The 19,527-nt window shown below is 36.3% G+C and overlaps 1 protein-coding gene across 8 annotated transcripts in view; it reads left to right on the forward strand.

The window, feature by feature from the left end:
* The window catches only part of PHACTR3 (phosphatase and actin regulator 3), a 262,235-nt gene that overhangs the window by 126,304 nt on the left and 116,404 nt on the right, over nt 1-19,527 (forward strand). For all 8 annotated transcript variants that reach the window (XM_031951701.1, XM_031951700.1, XM_031951702.1 and 5 more), the window contains exons 2-3: nt 6,232-6,393; nt 10,774-10,851. In XM_031951701.1, coding sequence (XP_031807561.1) covers nt 6,232-6,393; nt 10,774-10,851 — 240 coding nt within the window. The remainder of the gene's footprint in view (nt 1-6,231; nt 6,394-10,773; nt 10,852-19,527) is intronic.

The raw sequence follows: 19,527 nt of genomic DNA on the forward strand, positions 1-19,527 counted from the left end.
CCTATTCTATAAATGGATGCTTCTTGCCTACCTCATGTGATTAAATTGCATACCCATGGGTAAATGTTTGGGTCAGAGTATTGGCAATCATGCCTCTTACTCACTCTGTCTTATTGGTAAAGTATCACTTCTCAGAACTCAGCAAGGAGATCATTATGCTTCATTAGTGGTAGCAGCTCTCCAGCCAATAAAAAGGAAAAACAGAAAAGCTGCATTTGCTGGATTTTTTGTTATCATTTGTTTTTGTTTTTGGTGTTCTCTGTGAGTTGGATAGACTGTAGACTGATTATCTTTATAAGCTTTGACTTTCTCTTCTGGAAAATGAACATCAACTTGATTCTCCATATGTCACAGGGAACAATTCTTTGTAAAATCAAAGGGCTTTGTAAATGTGAGCTATTGTTATTAGGTGGAGGCATTTTTACATCAGATAGGTTGGGATTTATTCTTTAGTTTCATAGAAATGAAAAAAAAATAAGATATTTTCATTTTCAGTTGAATATAGTCTAAAGAAAAAGGCTTCCAGTACCTTATAACAAGAAGAATTCTCTGAACTCCTAAGCACTGGAAAGGAGTATATAAAGTAATTTTCTGATTCAGATGACCATAGCTTCCTTTTATGAACAAGATGAGCCTTGTCCACATTGAGTTCTTAGAGATGCTTCAGAGACTTCTGCTATTGTCTTGCTAATGCTCCAATCCACTGCTTTCCAAGATTGTATGTTCTGGGAAGTGTCAACTAGCCTTGTTTGGAAGCAGTGCTGATTTTCAGAATTGTCTGTGGTTTTTTGTATGAAAGGGTGCATGTTTAAAATAACCCCTTTCCTCCTTCACTCATCATAATCCTGATTGCAAAATCCTAGAAAATGATTCTATCTACTGATAGATGCTTGTTATACAGTGCTCCTTCCTCTATTATTGCTGGGTGGAAGGAAAAATAGACTTGGATGCTGCTAAAATTAAGCCTAATAATTCAGTTTCTAACTTTCTCATTTCTCTCCTGGACTTTTGTAATACAAACACCCAAGAAGTTAAAAAACAACAACACCCTATTAACCTTAACTCTTATGTGTGACAATTGGAAAAGAGATTGGAAATTTTTCAGATGTTTGTCAGTTTTTTAAATGATTCTCTTTTGAACGTCTGAGTGCAGGACATTTCTAACGTATTGTTTCAGTCTTAAGATTATTTTTTCCCCCATCCTAATTTATAGGAACCCTTCACTCAAGATTTTCTTTGATGGCTGATCAAGTGTGGAAAGAACTCCAAGGTCTCTAAAACTTGTTGCACTGAAGTTGTTTACTTCAGTGTTTACTGTCTGGCAGTTCCTATCATGGCTGTGGGCAAGTCACTTTGTCCCCAGTTCTTGTCCCCAGTTCTTTTATCTGTAAAATAGGAAAAATGTTACCTCTAGTACCTACCTCAAAGAACTATAAACTAAGATAGTGTATGTGAAGTGCTTAACAAACCTTAAGGCAACATACAAATGAAACTGCTAGTTTTATCATCCTCATCAAGCTGAAAAAGTTTCTATAGCATTGGCCTAGTGATAGCCATGTGTATCTGTGGTTGGATGACCAACATTATGAAACAACTTATGAAAACCATCTACTGAGATGGGTAGAGTTATAATCTACATTATTAGTCTTATGATCCACAAAATTAAATCTGGAAGAAAACAGAGAAGACATCTAGTCCAACCTCCCTCATTTTTACAGATGAGAAAATTGAGCTCCAGGGAAATTTAGTGACTTGTTCAGCATTTCACAAGTAGTAAGTGACAGAACTATTATTGGCTAATGTAGGGCCCATGGCAATAAAAGTTACAAATTCTTCAAGTAATCACTATAAACCAATAAGATATGAATTATGAGCTATGTAGAGATAATTAGATACATGCTTAGAAGGTAAATAGCTACATATTATGATTGTATTTTTAATTGGAATATTTCACACCATGGGGCTTGTTCTTTGGTTTCATAGAAAAGGAAAAGAACAATAAGATATTTTCATTTTCAACTGAGAAGTCTAAAGAGTATTTCATATACAATAGGAATTTAATTTATTTAACTGTCAAGTTGCAGCAAGAGAAAATCAGTTTTGATTAAAGAATTTCACTCAACATTATGGTTGTTTTATTCCAAGAACTGATAGTTATAGGATATGGATGAATTTGAGGGAATTATTTGGGTATGACTTGAGATAAGGGAAAGGACTGGAAAAAGTACAGACCACTTTTCTGGTTTTGTTATTATATGGTTTAGAAATATTATAGTTTTCCTGGTAAAAAGTGTAACAAAAACAATAGCTGATATTTATATAGTGCTTTGTGCTTTGATATGCGTGCGTGTGTATATGTGTGCAAATATATATCCAATGCCATGTGGCGTGCCAGGCCTGGAGTCAGGAAGATTCAAATATGGCCTCATACATTAGCTGTGTGATCCTGGGCAATTCACTTATCTCTGTTTGCCTCAGTTTGTAAATGAGTAATCTGTAAAATCTGTAAAATGAGTTTAAGAAGGAAATGGCAAAACTATTTTAGCATCTCTGCCAAAAAAAAAAAACAAAACCCAAATGGGGTCACAAAAAGTCAGATATGACTGAAAATGACAGAATGATAAAAATATATACATATATATACACACATATAAAATTTCATTTACATCTCACAATAAGCTTATATCAATTTGTTTCCACAGCCCATAATTCAAATCTTATTAGTTTATACAGATTAAAGAATTTGCAGTTTTTACTATTATGAGTCTTCCATCAACCAGTGGTTCTATCACTTAATATCTGTGTGATCTTAAGCCAATCACTAAATTTCCCTGGACCTTAGCTCCTTCACTTATAAAAATGTGAGACAGCCAGTTAATAAACATGCATTGAATAGTTATCTATCATATGCTAGTCACTGTGCTGAGCAGTGGGGATGCAAATATCCATGCCCTCAAGGAACTGAATAGTTTTATTCAGGATGACAGATACAAAAAGAAGCTAAAAAGAGAGGAAAGAGAAAATGGTACCCAGTTCTAGGGCAGGACGGATAAATTGAAGAGAGGACTGGCCTGGCCACCTTCCTGAAATGGGCTTTTATTATTCACACTTTACAGATAAGGAAACTGAAGCCCAGCAAAGTTAAGTGATTTCCTTAGGGTCACACAGCTTGCAACTGCCCAAGCTGGAATTCAGAACTTCCTTACTTCCTATACAGCGCTCTGGTTGCTCTGCCATATGGTCTGATGCTAGGCTAAGGAGCAGCATTTTGTACTCACTAACAAAACTGTATGTGGGCACCTTTGGTACCACATGAAAATGACCTGAGAATCAGTAAGTGTGTGTGTAGAAGCAAGTAAGTAAAGATGCTGGGATTCTCGGTAAACCCCTCCTGTGTCAGTAGTTTGCAACAGCCTCACAAGATCTGCCAGCCATCAAATCTCCATTTGCATGCTTGAGAAATTCCTGGAGCAAATGGGCCTGTTTAGGCAGCAAAGGCCCCAGAGCGAGGTAGTTCTGGAGAGATTGTGCAGCCTTCCTCCCTCACATTTCCACAGAGGATGTACATGTGGTGATTCTCTGTGAGATGGGCTGAGTGATTGAGGGGAACATCTTCATTTCAGTGTTTGTCAGATGCCCATGAGAGCTCCATCCCTTCTTCAGCTGTAGCTGCTCGGATGTACACAGATCACCCTAATAAGCATGTCTTTCCTTGCCCACTTGGGTTCAGAAGCCAGCCTCTCTTTAATGAGGAAAATCTGTAAACTCTGATAACAGCTTTCATTATGTCATCATTCCAATGAATCTTTAAGCCAGGTCAGAACCCATAGAACTCTTTCCTCCCTGGCTTATCAGGCAGCAAAGCATCCAGATACAAACATTCATTTTCAGCTGAATGCTTTCTACTGTGCTTTATGTTTTGCAGACATCCCCAGGAAGCCGTCTGATGCTTTGTTCACTAGTTCTCTCAGGACATTCCTCTGAAACCACAGTTGACCAATGCCAAGGCTTGGCAAAGTGGCGGGGCTGGCAGAGTTCATCTCTGGCATACTTTCCTTGCCTGTTCACTGCTGTACCTATTTTCATTGCTGCTGTGCCCTTCTCAGGGCACTTAGTATTCTCATACAGCCTCCCACGGGAGGCTTAAATGCTTCTTGAACACCTGGATTATAGTATGTATTTGCAAGGGTATTGACCAAGTGAAGAGGAGTGGATTTGGAGTTACAGGATCTGGGACAAGTTAGCAAGTCTGTAATCATTTATCCAAGCATTTAATACAACAGCACCAAGCACTGTTCTGCTGTTTTGATTTCTATGTGATTTTTAACAAGCTATTTCATCCCCTTTTCTGGACCTCAGTTTTCTCTTGAACTCTCAGTAGAAAAAATATAAGCCCCTTGAGGGCAGACACTTCCCATTTTTATTGTATTCTAAATCTCTATTGAAACAAACAAACAAAAAAGAATCACCTGTGCTTTTAAAGGGAACTTTGAATAATATTAGTAGTCTATCCATAGTATTATAGAACAGTGAGATATTATAAGATGTAACAGTCTCTGAATAATCAAAAATGAATATTATACAGATAGCAATAAATAGGTACATGGTGAGTGTGAACAGACTCAATAAAAAAAACAATGAGGAACTTCAAAGAAGTATAGGAGTAAAAGATAAATTAGTCAAGAGCTAGGAAGAGAAGAGAGGCTGGTCTTTTCTCAAAGATAAGGAATGAAAGATGGACATCTAGTAATGGCTTGTAATGTTAGGAGAAATTGGGGAAATACCCTTACCTGTAGGGTTGGTCCTTCATGCCAAACATACAGGAGGATATGAACAAGAACCTCACAGATGGTTAGGATGAAAGGGTGGTGATCAATGAAATCAGAACTCTATTTGAATATCCCAAGCTCCTTGCATTTTGCTGAGTACACAGAAGGCATTTAATGATTGTTTGCTAATTAAAAGTGAGGTTTAGATTAGATGAAATCAGAATCTCGTCCATGCCAAATTAATTTCACGATTTTTTGATCCTGTGATGAGTGTGTGTGTGTGTGTGTGGGGGGGGAATCAGGATGAATCAAAAATGGTCCAGGACTGGAGAAAAAAGCACATATTCATTATTACAAATAAAATCAAAATCATTTTAAGGAAATATGTATTTAAATGCCATTAGTAGCATAAATAAGAAATGTAACAGGAAGTTAGAGGAGAAAGACATCCTATCTCTCTGGAGTGAGGAAATCAGACTTTACAAAAGATTGTAATTTTAGGCTGCTTTAATTTTAGACATGTTGCTTCATCTCTTTAAAGAAAATTATCTATAAAATGAAAATAATGACACTAATGTTACCACTTGTAATTTTCACTTTGAGGGATACTCCCTTGGCTCTGATCTTGTTGATGTGTGTACTTTCTCCAGGACACATTTGTTATGTATTAGAGCCTACCATGCAGATAAAGTAGTTTGCAAGCCTTAAAGCAAACTAATCTTGGTGTTATTGATAGACAAGTCAGTTGTAGTGATGGATAATGGTGGCCTTTTCAGGGAAGTGGGAATGAGGTGAACAAATTCATGGAGGCTGAACAAAATGAAGAGAATACCCTGACTGGAGAGGTATGGGGTAGAGAACTGCAAGGAACTTTTGAGGTTACTTAGTACAACTCTTTCATTTTCCAGATGAGGAAATTGAAGCCCAGAAACATCAAATGAATTTCCTCAAGTTGTTGGAAGCAGAGTTGGCAACTAGATCTCCCATTTCCAAATCCAGTATTCTTTCCCTTGTATCATACCCCCTCTCAGGGTCAAGTTTGGGGAAATAGAGATAAGCCTGGGAAGATACGGCTTCTTAGTGACAGATGGGACTTAAACTCACCTTCATCCAATTATGCTACACTGAAATCACCAAAAACTAACTCTCCATTGTCTCCCACCTTCAAACCCTTGTTTCTTGCTTTTGTTGATTAAGTGTGGTTTTCATATGGAAAACAAACTAAAGTTAGCATATTATATAAGGCAGATGTTGGCTTGACTGGTGTGTGGTGGATATAAAAATGGGGCAATTTCTTTGGGGCCTAAGGGAAGACTTGGACTATTTTTCAGGGGAAGGAGTAACTATTTTTCATGATCCTTAGAGGATTTTGGAAGTCTTTAAGGTGAAAGAGTTCCCATGTATTTTTTTTGAGAAACACTGTTGGTTTGATGAAAATTGCTTTGTGGTTTTTCTCTTCTAGATGAGATGGACCAGTCTCCTGCAGTACGTTCCGAATATCTGGTCTCAGGGATTCGCACTCCCCCAGTGAGGAGGAACAGCAAACTGGCCACCTTAGGCAGGATCTTTAAGCCCTGGAAATGGAGAAAAAAGAAAAATGAAAAGCTGAAACAGACTTCATCAGGTAAAACCTACAATATAAAGGGGAAAAGGAAACTATCACATAGAAGAGTCATAATGAAATAAGGGAATTTGTTCCTGGTAGAGAATCTCATTGAAGTTTGGTGAAGAACATAGTTTAGGCAGAGTAAAGAAATTACAGCCTCTGTTCTTTCTACTATTTAACTGAAATTCTTAAAGAAGTGAGCCACAATGACAGAAGTAACTCTTGATAATTAAGAGGAAAGATTACTCTGCCTTAAAAACAACTCAGCTTGAAACTGAACATCACTGACTGCCCCCGCCTTTCATCTTTTAGTGTCTTTTTTGAATCATATCAGCATTAGTTATGATGTATAATTGGTATCTAGGATGCTCATACAAAATTAGAATGAGACCTTGGGCTCAAGCTATGTAGCTGACTGCTTTAGGAGATCTTGCCTTGGGATGTGCCAAGAATCTGTTTTCTCCAATGCTCTAAAGAACCAAAGAGGGTATAAGTTGTCAGGGAATAAGAAGACAAAATTATTTTCATTAGGCTGCTTGAACTCTGTCACTGCCTATTAATTATGCCACTTACTTTCATCTGCTATCAGATCTGTAAGATGACAGAAAGCTGGGAGGAATGCTTAGTATGGAATGACAGAACCAAGACCAATTCCGAAAAAGATTCTGATGGGGTAGAACAAAGAGGTTAATCTAATTAGATGATATTTAATAGGGATAATGTAAAGTCCCATAAATTGAGGTGGTTTTTTTTAAAAAATAAACTATATTACAGGATAGAGTAGATAGACAGTAGCTTATGTTAACCACAAAAAAAGTCCATAACAAAACAAAATAAAAACAATGGAATTTTACTAGCCACAATCTCAGTGTGAGCTAACAGTGTACAGTCACAGACAAACATGCTAATTTGTTCTTAGGTTACATTATTTTTGTTCAGAATTGAGGTACACTAATCCTGCTATTCTCTCTTCTGATAAAACTATCTGGTCTTTTGTATTCAGTTCTGGACATCATATTTTAAGAGGGTCTTTAACAAACTGGAACAGACCTATCAAAGGGTAACAAGGATGATGACTGAAGAGAGCAGAGTATATATAGCAAGACTGGTTCCATGAACTGGGGATGCCTGGCTTGGTGAAAGCAAAGGGAAAAGATGAGACTGTCTCCACACATTGGAAGGGTGATCAGTGTGTCTCACATAAAAGAGCAATTTAGATGTCCTGCTAGGCCACAGCGGTTATTACTAGAACCAGTGGCTAAACATGTCAGAGAAACAGATTTCAGTTCTGCATTGGAGAAACTTCCTATCTATTTGAGTCATCTAAAACAGAATGTGTGCTTTACAAGACAGTTAGTTCCCATCACTCAGGTCTTCAAGCAGAAGTTGTGTACTTTGTTATCAGGGACATACATTATTGAAAGGATTCAGCTTCAGGTATGCATTATACTGACCTAGCTCTAAAGCCCTGTCAAACTCTGATTCAGGAAAGCACTATTTAATTTTTCAAATTATTTTACTAGACATTAACTCCATTTGACTATTATAATTCTCTCTATAAAACAGGACAGGGATAATTCTTCTGCCCATCTTATAGATGAAGAAACTGATTTTCAGAAAGGATAAGTGTCATGATTGTATTCACATGGCTTATAAGTTTCAGAGCTGGGACTCTAATCTAGATTTTCTGAGTGTGAAACTAGTGTTTACTATATCATGCTGCCTATCACGCTCCGTACTATCTATAGTACATTCTTTCTGCTTGTCCCCCTCACACTCTTATCGTCATAATTGTTAGCTGCCACAATGTTGAAAAAATTCCTTAAGGCTTGCCTGGATGATATTTCATTGCTAAGGCTCTTTGCTGCCCTGCTTGTTATGACCTCAGTCTCCTTGATAACAACAGAATGAGTACACTGGGTCACCCTGGGATTCCGGCTCTAATGGGGATATATATGAAAGGATATATTGTGGAAAGATAGGGTTGGCCCTTTTCATGGCGCCCCAAACATCCTAATTTCTTATAGAACATTAAAGGGATAAGGGACCCTAGAGATCTTCTAACCCAACTCTTTCAATTTACTGATTAGGAAAACAAGGCAAATATTATTTCCCTTTTACAATTTACCTAAAGTCATCCAAATTGCCTGTGGATAGAGCTGCTCAAGCCTAGCTTTCCTGATAATCAGATGAGCTTTCTCTTACCTACATAATACTTATTTTGATTAATACATTTTAGGATTTTATTTCATTGTTTAGAGAAAACAAGGTGCTGTAGTGGAGAGGCTCTTGAGCTAGGAATTAGAATTAGATTAGAGTTACAGTTCTGCTTTTTAGAAGCAATATGATAACTCAGCAACTCAGTTTCCTCCTTGGTAAAATGAAGGGGTTGAATTAAATCATTTTAAGCTCCTTTCACATTCTAATAATCTTACTGATTTATAGAGTTCTTATTTCCTAACTCTAAACTTTCTAAAACTTATTCATTTTTTAACCTATCCTCCTTTTTGAGGCAGTGAGATTTATGTATTTACTACCCTCCCCTGAGAAGTTCAGTCCAGTCATTCTTTAGCTGTGTCCCACTCTTCATGACCCCATTTAGAATTTTATTGGCAAGGAAATGGAAATAGTTTGCCAATTTCTTCTCCAGCTCATTTTATAGATGAGGAAACTGAGGCAAATAGTTAAGTGACTTACTTGTCCAGAACCACACAGCTACTAAGTGTCTGAAGCCAGATTTGAATTCAAGGAAATGAGTCTTTTTTGCAACCACAATTAATGGTACCATTAAACCTAGAGATAGAAGGGAAGGGAACAAGCACTAATTATGTTCCTGTTCTGGTCCTGTGCTAAGCACTTTGCAATTATTACCTCAGTTGATTTTCACAACTGAGTGAGGTAGGTGCTATTATGGTCCCCATTTTATAATTGAGAAAACTGAAACAGACAGTGGCTAAGTGATTTATCCAAGGTCACATAGTAATAAGTATTTGAGGCCAAAATTGAATTCAAATATTCTTGACTCCAGGCCCAGTGGTCTATCTTCTGTATCACCTAGACATAAAGAAAGAAACTGGTCTCAGAGTCAAAAACATCCCTGGGTTCTAGGCCTGCCTCTAAAATATGTTGTTTGTGTAACCCTGGACATTCCACTTACATAACTATTTAAGACCTTATGTTAATATGTGTACATATATTGGATTTAACACATATTTTAACATATTTAACATGTATTAGACTACCTATCATCCAGGGGAGGGGGGGGCAAGGAGGAGAAAATTTGGAACAGAAGGTTTGCAAGGGTCAATGCTGAAAAATTACCCATGCATATATTTTGTAAATAAAAAGCTTTAACAAATTTAATAAAATATTAAATGACCTTATGTTATAGCAACCTGAATTGGGAATTCCCATACCTATAATGAAATCACAGATCCAGTTTTTATTCTAAAGCCAGTAAGTCATGTCCTGAGGTAAAAATTAATTTATAGCGATATTTTCTGAAAGAGGAAATGATGGTGTCTTAATACCAAAGAAAGATAACACTAGGTAATTTTGTGGCAGTCTTTAAATGTCAGCAGGAGAGCAGAGTGGGGGAGAAGTTAGGAGAATGGACAGAAGATGAGAGCCAGGGAGACATGGTCCCCACATGCAGAACAGATTTCACTGCTGGATAGAGAGAGAGGAAGGAACACTGTTCTGAAGGAGAAATTGATAAGATTTGGCATCCACCCATGGGTGGGGAAAATTTTCTTTTGAATTTTATGAATGCTATTAATATATGATTTATTTGTGGAATTTCTGGAGGGAGAAAGCACAAAGGTCTCAGAGCTGAAGACTGACTTAAACAGTGTGTTGAAATATATTTAGAAAATGATAAGGCAAACAACAGAAAAATACATCAGGGTGATGGGGGCAGAAAAAGGTTATGTTCCTTGGCTGGTAAATTATTGAATTGTTGGAGCCAGAAAACAGCTTAGAGAAGAGGTATTTGCATAATTTTGTCTTTTCAAATAAATCATTGAGTTCATTGTCTTTAAAAAAAAAAAAAAAAACAACAACCAACCAAACAAGAAAGTGTTTGGTGGGTGGGAAAGGGTGCTTAATATTCTACTCTTTGACAGTTTGTACTGTATGGACAGTTCTAAAGAGGCTGGTTAATGGGAGAGTTCTGGAACTATTGTACAAATAAATATTCAAAATTTGTAAGATGTCCTTATTGTTATGGTTGTTATGGACTCAGAATTAAATATAAGCTTTTGGTTAATCAATTTCCCAGGATTTCTTTTGAGTGAACTCAAGATTTACCATTCCCTGCTGCTTTCTTTCCAATGAGCAATCATTAGCAATGAGCTGGCTCTTGACTATTGATCATCTTGCTGTTCTTGTGTTGTGCAGTGTTGGAAAAGAAGATCGCCACGAGGCAAGGTCGGGATGAACTCATTAAAAAGGGCCTACTGGAGATGATGGAGCAAGGTAAGCCAATGCCTCAATCACTTTTATAGCATCCATTCTATCACATGAATTGGAAACTCAAAGTATTCAGGGGTAGAACAGGGGGGATTCACACAGACATACCAAGGGCCAGAGCAGGATCAATATGTCCTTGGATGTTTTTGCTCAAAGAACTGGAGCTTTCCAAATATATAGACTATTCCAAATGAGATTTTTAGCATAACACTAGAAACTCTGAAGTTTTCCAGGACACATTTACATTTTCAATGGCAATTGGTTGTTACTTGGCTCTTAAGTATTTTTACCAAGGAATTTTTTGGCTGTCAGGCCATTTGCTTTGGTCCAGATTGTGCTAAAATTTTGTTTTATTCACTTTAAATTGATGGCAGAGCTAGAAATTAACTTCATATGTGTGTGTATATGTGTTTTTGCTTGTTTATGTCACATTTACTTCATGGTCCTGAATTGCATCTGAATCCAGAAAAATTTCATAGACAATTACTATAAACTGTGAAAGCTCAAATGAATCTTAGAGATCATTTCATCTAATGTCTTCATTTTGTAGGTGGAGAACCTTAGGAAGATCCTTTAGATATCATCTAGTCTAGCATCTTCATTTTACATATGAGGAAACTAAGCCCCAGTGACACCAGTCACAGAATTAGTGACAAGACTAAGAATGTTAGCCAAAGCCATAAAATGTGAGAACAGGAAACAATCTTAGAGATCATTTAATTTAGAAGTATCAAGACACATGGCCTATAATACTACCAAGTATGACCTGAAGCAGATTAAAATGTAATTGAGAAATAGTTAACAAAATAAATAAAAATATAGTGAGACATAAAGTTACATTTTAAAACTGTCATTATTTATTAGTGGAATCAACTTCTATTTGAGTTTGACATCACTAACTTAGTTCATTATCCTGCCTTGTTTTATATTTTATGTGTATTAATAGCAAAAAACTTGATAATATAATGATAGATCTGTTTTTCTCTCTAGAGCAGGAATTCTTAGCTGGGGGTCTGGATTGAGGAAAATTATATCTTTATTTTCACTAACTCTTAAATGAAATTTAACATTTCCTTCAATTTTTAAGACATTATTCCAAGAAGGGGTCTAAATGTTTTACCAGACTACCAAAGGGATTCATGACACAAAAAAGGTTAAGAACCCATGTTCTAGAGATTATTTTAATGACAGCCATAAGGCTCAAATAAAATGATTTATAAGGTGTGAATTCCACAAAGCTGAAAACCTTTTCTGCCAGCTCCTATTGTGAGACTCTGAATACTGCTTTGAGAATATTATAAGGGAAAAAAATCACCCTGACATAAGAGCAATATGAGGAAAGAGCAGAAGGTAGTGTAGACTGTATTGTAATAAAGGTCCTGACATCTTTCTTGGAAAACAGCATCTTTCCCTTGATAACCATATGGCATAGGGATCTGCGATTGCCCTGAATTTCCAACTCCCCTTTCCATTCTTATAATAGTACTCTAAGTGTTGTTTATTTGGCCTAAAGTATTAGAAATTAAGAGAGTCTGCATATGAAACAAATTAATCCAGATTTCATGCAGGGATACTAATTTAGTGAAGTTTGCTTTCTGATAAATCCAATTTAGCTGGGGGCATTTTTTCCATTGTTTCTGTTCTTCAGATCCAGGAAAGGGAAGCAAATTGAGTTGCTATTTTTAGTGCTTCCCTACCTGAAAAAAAAACCTTCAGATGCTCTGAGTATGAGCCCTGGATGCCATGAAAAGTCATTCATGAACGGTCATGCACCATGTACCTTATTTAACTCTCCAACAGAGGCATCTCAGAGATGTAGAGGGAGTACATTTTGCCAAGTTAAAAAGCTGGAATATTTTACTTGTTAATTTTTCAATCAAGAATCCAAATCCTTATATTTTTAGTTTTATTTTAAGCAAAAAAAAATTTTTTTTAAAGAGAAGGATCTTTAGTCATCAAATCATGCTAAAAAAATAACATTTCAGTGAATGAAGTATAAATGGGCCAAAAAAAAGCTATAGAATCAGTTCCTTTCAGATAAATGACATATTTTAAAAATTAAAGAGAAAAACTGGCAAAGGGCAATTTGGGTTTTGCCAAACCCTATATTCTTGAAAAATAGTTTATGTTTTGGGAATTCTAATGGGAACCTGATCATAAACACTGAAATGCTATTGATATAACAGGACTAGGCAGGCTGAATCTCCAGCACCTTGGAATTGAGTCTTCACACCTTTTGCTTTACATTTCTACAAGCTTTTTTTCAGAACTAAAAAAATCAGTTAGCGAATAATAATGTTTTATATCTCTGTAGTACTTTTACTATTCCGAGACATGTCGAAAGCAATTATTTTCTTTTTCCTCTCATCAAATCTTTGAAATATAAAAAGAATATGTAATTGCTACTATTTTACAAGTAAAAAAAACTTAAGAATATAAGAGATCAAGTAGTCCAAGATCACAGAGTTAAATTTGATCACAAATCTTCTGAATTCACTTAATTGCTTAAGATTGCAAAAGAAATTTTGTGACAGAATTGAACTGAGTCATTTCCCAAAATTTAGAGTGACTTAGGAGGTGGCAAGTGCTCATTCCTGGAAGTCTTCAAGCAAAGGCTGGATGACCCCTTGTGAAGTATTAGAGAATATTGTTATTCTAGTATGGCTTAAAACAGTATGGCTATAAACTGGGGCAGGTGGATGGCTCTGAAGATGAAGCACCAGCTCTTGCAGTCAGGAGAACCTGAGTTCAAACTAGACTCAAACACTTAGCTGTGTGATCCTGGGCAAGTCACTTAATCCCACTTGCCTCAATTCCTACCCCTCCCCAACACACACACACACTCTCATTCATTCTCTCTCTCTCTCTCTCTCTCTCTCTCTCTCTCTCTCTCTCTTTCTCTCTTTCTCTCTCTCTCTCCATCTATAAGTTTCTTTGCAATCCTGAGATATACATAAAGAGGTCATTCTTGTCTGGAACAAAGAAGAGAATTCTTTCAATAGATGATATGTGGTGATGAGTGAGGGAAAGAGGGATGTATATTCCAGCCATGGCATAGTAATTGGTTTGTGCAAAGACACAAAGGCAAAAGAGAAGTTGAAATATAGTGTGTCTTTGAAAGAAAATACCATGAACTATGATTAGAATGCTAAGTCAGAGCCAGTTCATGAAAGGCCTTGAACAGCAAACTTAAGACTTTATGCTTTGTACGATAGATAGTAAGGAACCACTGAGGGACGTGGCATGATTAAAACTGTGCATTAGGAAAATGGAGAAGAGGTTGGAAGGTAAAAATAACAGTTAGGACATTATAATAATGAGGATCTGACCTAGAAGGATGTCAGTTGGAGTGGGAAGGTTGTTCCCTTGAGACCTGTTTTATATATTTAATTTGCCTTTCTTCATAGAGAACACAAAGCAAAGATGTAAATCAGCTATGAATATAAAGTTTGTATTTAAAATTTGCAAAATGTCAGCCAAGAAGCATTTCTTTTTTTAAAAAAATATGATATTTTATTTCTCTTAATTACATGTTTTTTTTTTAATTTATGGGTTATTTTTTTAAGTTTTGAGCTCCAAATTCTATTCCTCCCTCTCTTCTTCCCCTACTTTTTCCCCAGGACAGTAAGCAATCAGATATAGGTTTTATATATATGCAATCATGTAAAACATTTTCATATTAGTAATTTTGTATAAGAAAACTCAAATAAAAGTAAAGAAAGAAAGAAAGTGAAAAATAGTATGCTTCAGTCTATATTCAGATAATATCAGTTCTTTCTCTGGAGGTCCATAGTATGATTCATCATTAATTCTTTGGGATTGTCTTCAACAAGCAATTATTTCTAAGAAGGGCAGTCTCTATCCTTAAGGAGCTTCCATTTAAATGGAACACCAATAAAAGGGAGCTGATCCCGGAAGAGAGAAAAGGTACTGGTTTTGGGGCAAGGAGAGGAAATCTTATGAAGGTGAGTCAACAGTGTAACCTGGAGACATTTTTGACCCAGGCTGACTCACTACTTAAATTGGATGCTCTGAGAGGAACCAACCAATCTGGAGAGGGTCAGGGACAGACAGTAATTCCAATGTGATCAGTCCAGAAGTGGACTAAGCTTTCAGAATGAAGAGGCATTTATGGTATGGGAGAGGAGAGTCCGGTGGAAATGAAGTATTACAGCCTGGAAAAGGAAATTTTACATACCTTAATTTATTCAATCCCTCCACATCCAAGGGTCCCTTTTAAAAGGACATTCTCCCCTGCCTAGTTCTTGACTGAAGATTACTCACTGTTTATTTTTTGGATGTGGAGGGTCCCTTGTTTGAGGCAGTAAACTATAAAACTATCAAGGAGATTTACAACTCTGCACTGGTGTCTAGACAGAAGCCATGAGTAATGGCCAACTGAAGGCTAATATAATATGCTTCATGTGATTTGCTTCTAGCTAGATGAGGTTCTTGGCCCCCTCCCCCCCCCAGGGATTATTCTGTGCCTTTATTAACATATGTATTTTATCAACTGCTGCTTAAAACAACAGCATCAACAGCAATGTTAATCCTTCCTAAAACCGGATTAGAAATGGTTTGTAACATCTCTTAATCCCTTTGGGTTAAATTTGTTCCTTTTTTCCTTTAGAGAACAAAAAAATAGGGAACGTTTATTCCAGTCATTAAAATGGCATCATTGTTCTGAGACAACTGGAGTAATCTTTAACCTCTTCCTTGATCCCAGGTTGGAAATGACATTCCCACTCAGATCTCACATAGCACTTTTCTTCATATAGGCATTTATCATGTAATAAGTGTGTTATAATGATCCATGTGTAGAATTTATCCTACTAAACTGTGAATTCCATGAAAGCATGGATTGTGTCTTATATTATTAGGTCCAATTATTGATTCAGGTTCTTAACTTAAGGTCTGTGAATTAATTTTTAAAAAATATTTTGACAACTATATTTCAACATAATTGTTTTGCTTTGCAATCCTGTTTTATTTAGGCATTTAAAAATTTCATTCTGAGAAGTTCACCAGATTGTCAAAGGACAGAAAAAAATTAAGAATCCCTTCCTTAGTGCCTAACCCAATTCTCTGGAGGCACATACATGGTAGGAAACATAATCTTTCTTGAATGAGTGATTGAACTCTTCTCCCTGCCCCCTTCCCGACCCCAGCTTCCCTTAGCAACTCAACTCATGTATATTCCCAATAATTATTAACTGAATACTTACTATATTGCCAGGCTATGTGAAAAATACAAAGAAAAATGAGAGAATTCTTACCCTCAAGAAGTTTACAATATAAAGAAGGAAAGATAAAATATGTGCAAAGACAACTCTATTTCGAGGCTTAATATTATAATTTCTGGAGAGACATGTTTAAAATGTTATGGGAATTAAGAAATTGTTTCTGATTAGGGAGTTTCATAAGGTTTCATAGAGGAGATAACTTGATCTATGATGTTAGGATTTCAGAGATGTGGAAGAGAAGGGCATTCCAAGTAATAGCTTGAGCAAAGGCACAGAAATAGAGAGTGTTCAGGGAATGGCAAATGATTCATTTGGTTTCAGTATAATTAGGAAGAGTGAATAATATGATTAAAAAGTTAGACAAGTGGATTAGACCTAGATCAGGAAGGTCTTTGGATTTCTTAATAGGACTCTATTGAAGTATTTTGATTAGATATGGAACTGGATCAGAGTTGTCCATTAGGAGGTTAGCATGTTGAGGAAATAAAGGGGAGAGGGAACAGAGTAGGGGGAAGCCATTAATGATAGTCCTGACAGGAGGTAATGAGGGTCCTACTTAGAGTGGTGATAGCCATGAATTTATGGGGGCATAGAAAGGAAATCAAAGTCCATGGAGAGGATTTGAGCTGAGCACTGGGAGAATGAATTTGTTTTAAGATGGATTGAAATACTTGAGCATCCAGACAGACCAAAATTTAGCTGGAATTTGGAGGTTAAAGATTAGAAAGACAGAGCAAATAATCTAAATTTAGGATTTGTCAATTTAAGTTTCTGTTTGAAACTCTAACACTAAATGAGACTGATAAAAAAAGAAAATGTATAAAGAGTGAAATAATAGAACAGAGTTTGCCTTCTAATTATATGTATTTCTGTTGCAGTACCGACTTTGGAGAAAAGTGATTTGTGAATGTTTTTACTTTGTAGGACTTTTTGAATACATTTTGTGTCACTTACTTCCATTACCCACAATCTGGACAGAGCAAATTTATAGTTAGTTTAGGTTTCTAGTAGATATTTAAAGGTTAGATCAAATGTTCTCTCCTTGAGCTAGCATATTCCTAGAGACAATTGTGAATATTTGGTAATTAACTATGTTATCCCATTGAAGCATTCCCAAAGTATTAGAACAAATTTGTGGAATGGAAATGAATAATCTTATTATATTAAAAATTATGTTACCATATTAATTTTTCCTTATGAAAAATTAATCCCTTCAATTGATGTCATTTATCATGTGTATATGCATAATAAACTCTAGAATTCATTTTTTTCATATTAAATAAGTGATATGGGATGATTTTTGAAAGCCAAGGTGTATTAGAAACTGCAAAAGGTTGAAGACACCTCACTGGATGAGGTGATTTTTATTTTTTTTTATCTATACTTAGACTAGGAAGGTAAAAAAAAAAAAAGAAAGAATTGTCATTTCCCATTTCCCTCTCTTTATTGCCCTCTCCTTCCTCGAATCATTGCTTTCTGCTTGTAAAGCTATTTGTGGACATGGAAGGCCTTCCCTCTAATGGTCATAAACATTAGCTTGTGAATTTTTCAGTGTCATAAGCTGCTCAGAGAACCACAGAGGTGACTTTTCTCTATCTTCTAGCAGAAATGGGTTTAAAAATTTTCCTCAATGACTTAACTAATTTAACATTTTGTAATTAGATTTTTAAAATTTATTGTCATGATACCATATCTAGTGCTGTCTGATGATGTACATTATCTCTCCCTCCACCCTCCTACCCTGCCCCTGAGAATTAGACAGATCAAAAATCCTTTTTCTGCCTCATGGAAATGCTGGTCTCTATGAGTTCCTGCTTCCCTTGTAGTGTAAAGTATAGGCTCCCTCCAATCTATTCCATTCTGTAGTGCCAGGGAGGAAAAAGGCATCAGATACACAATGGGAACAGCTGCTCATGTGCCCCTGATCATGAGCAGACCAAACATAATGTGGAGATGGAGCTGTGAAAAAAAGCTCCGCCCCATCTCTGGGCTGTATCTTAGCAACTGTGCTCCTGCAGGGGCCATTATAAAAATGGTAACTTTTCTCTGAACGAGATTCTAAGCCAGAATAGTGAGCTTGGACTATTAAAAAAAAAAAAAAAAAGCTTGCATGCTCTGCAAGGGAGCCAAAGCGTGTGCATGTGTCTGTGATTAATCTTACATCATAAGCATGTTGGAGCCTTGATCAGTGCTGCAGATCCAGGCTGCTAAGCACATGGGCTATAATCTAATGCTGTCTTTGAGCTTTCTGGCAGCTCTGAGCACCCGCAGGAGGAGAAAAGGCCTTAATTTTGTGCTCCTTGGACCCAATAAGCCTCCTGAAAGTGACTCAGGTACAATCTGTCTCAAAGCAGGAGCTGATTGGTTTTCAGAAGCCACCTCTTTCAGAAAATGGGAAGAAACAAGAAAATGCTTTCTAGGTCTCTGAGTCCCCTAGAGCTATCATTAATCCAGGAGTACTCACTTGTGGCTAGGAAATGGAGAAAAAAAAGGAGCACCAATGGTGAGAATCCCTTTAGCATCAGGAGTGACAGGATTTGAGGGAAGACACTTGAGCAAAGGGTCTTTTTTGGTGTCATTGACTCTTGGGATAATTTGGTGAACCTGATGAACTCCTCAGAATCATGTTTTAAAGGTATGAAATAAAATGCATACAATTGCCAATTCAATAATATTAAAATAGTTATCAAAATATGTATAAATATATAACGATATTATGATTATGGCAGCTGACATTTATACAGAATTCACTGTGTGTCATATATTGTTCTTTATAATTATCTCATTTGATTTTTACAATAATCCTGGGAGGTAGGTACCATTATTATCCCCATTTTATATATGAGAAAATTGAGGCAAACAGGGATTAAGTGATTTACCCAGCTAGTACATGTCTGTCACTGTTTTTGAACTCAGGTCTTCCTGACTATAGTAAATATATCTATATTTAATATTTATGTAGCTATATTCACAATTATATATTTGTTAGTATGTATATTATGAGAGTATGTGCCTATATAAAAGGTGTGTGCATATACATATATGCATAAAAATACATGTATATGTTCATGTGTATTCATATGTATTTGTGTTATATTGCACAGCTGGGTAGCACGGTGGATAGAAAATTTTGAGTCAGGAAGACCAGAGTCCAAACATATACATACCTATATACAGGCATATATACATACATATATGTATGTGTGTGTCTATATGTGTGTACTTGGTTATATGTGTGTATCTATATGTTTTTGTGTGTGTATAAATTTCACAGACAGGTTAAAAAATCTTTATGCTAGGGGATAAACGTGGAAGAAGTATGCTGGGGGATGTGAAGGGAAGAGTGAGAAGGCAAAGAGGTATAATAGGATTAGAGGTCAGAGAACATAGATGACTAATTCAGCATTTAACAGATACTCTGCAGGCATCTGGTATGTGT

The sequence above is a fragment of the Sarcophilus harrisii genome, chromosome 2, assembly GCF_902635505.1.
Source record: "Sarcophilus harrisii chromosome 2, mSarHar1.11, whole genome shotgun sequence".
Classification (NCBI taxonomy): Eukaryota; Metazoa; Chordata; class Mammalia; order Dasyuromorphia; family Dasyuridae; genus Sarcophilus; species Sarcophilus harrisii.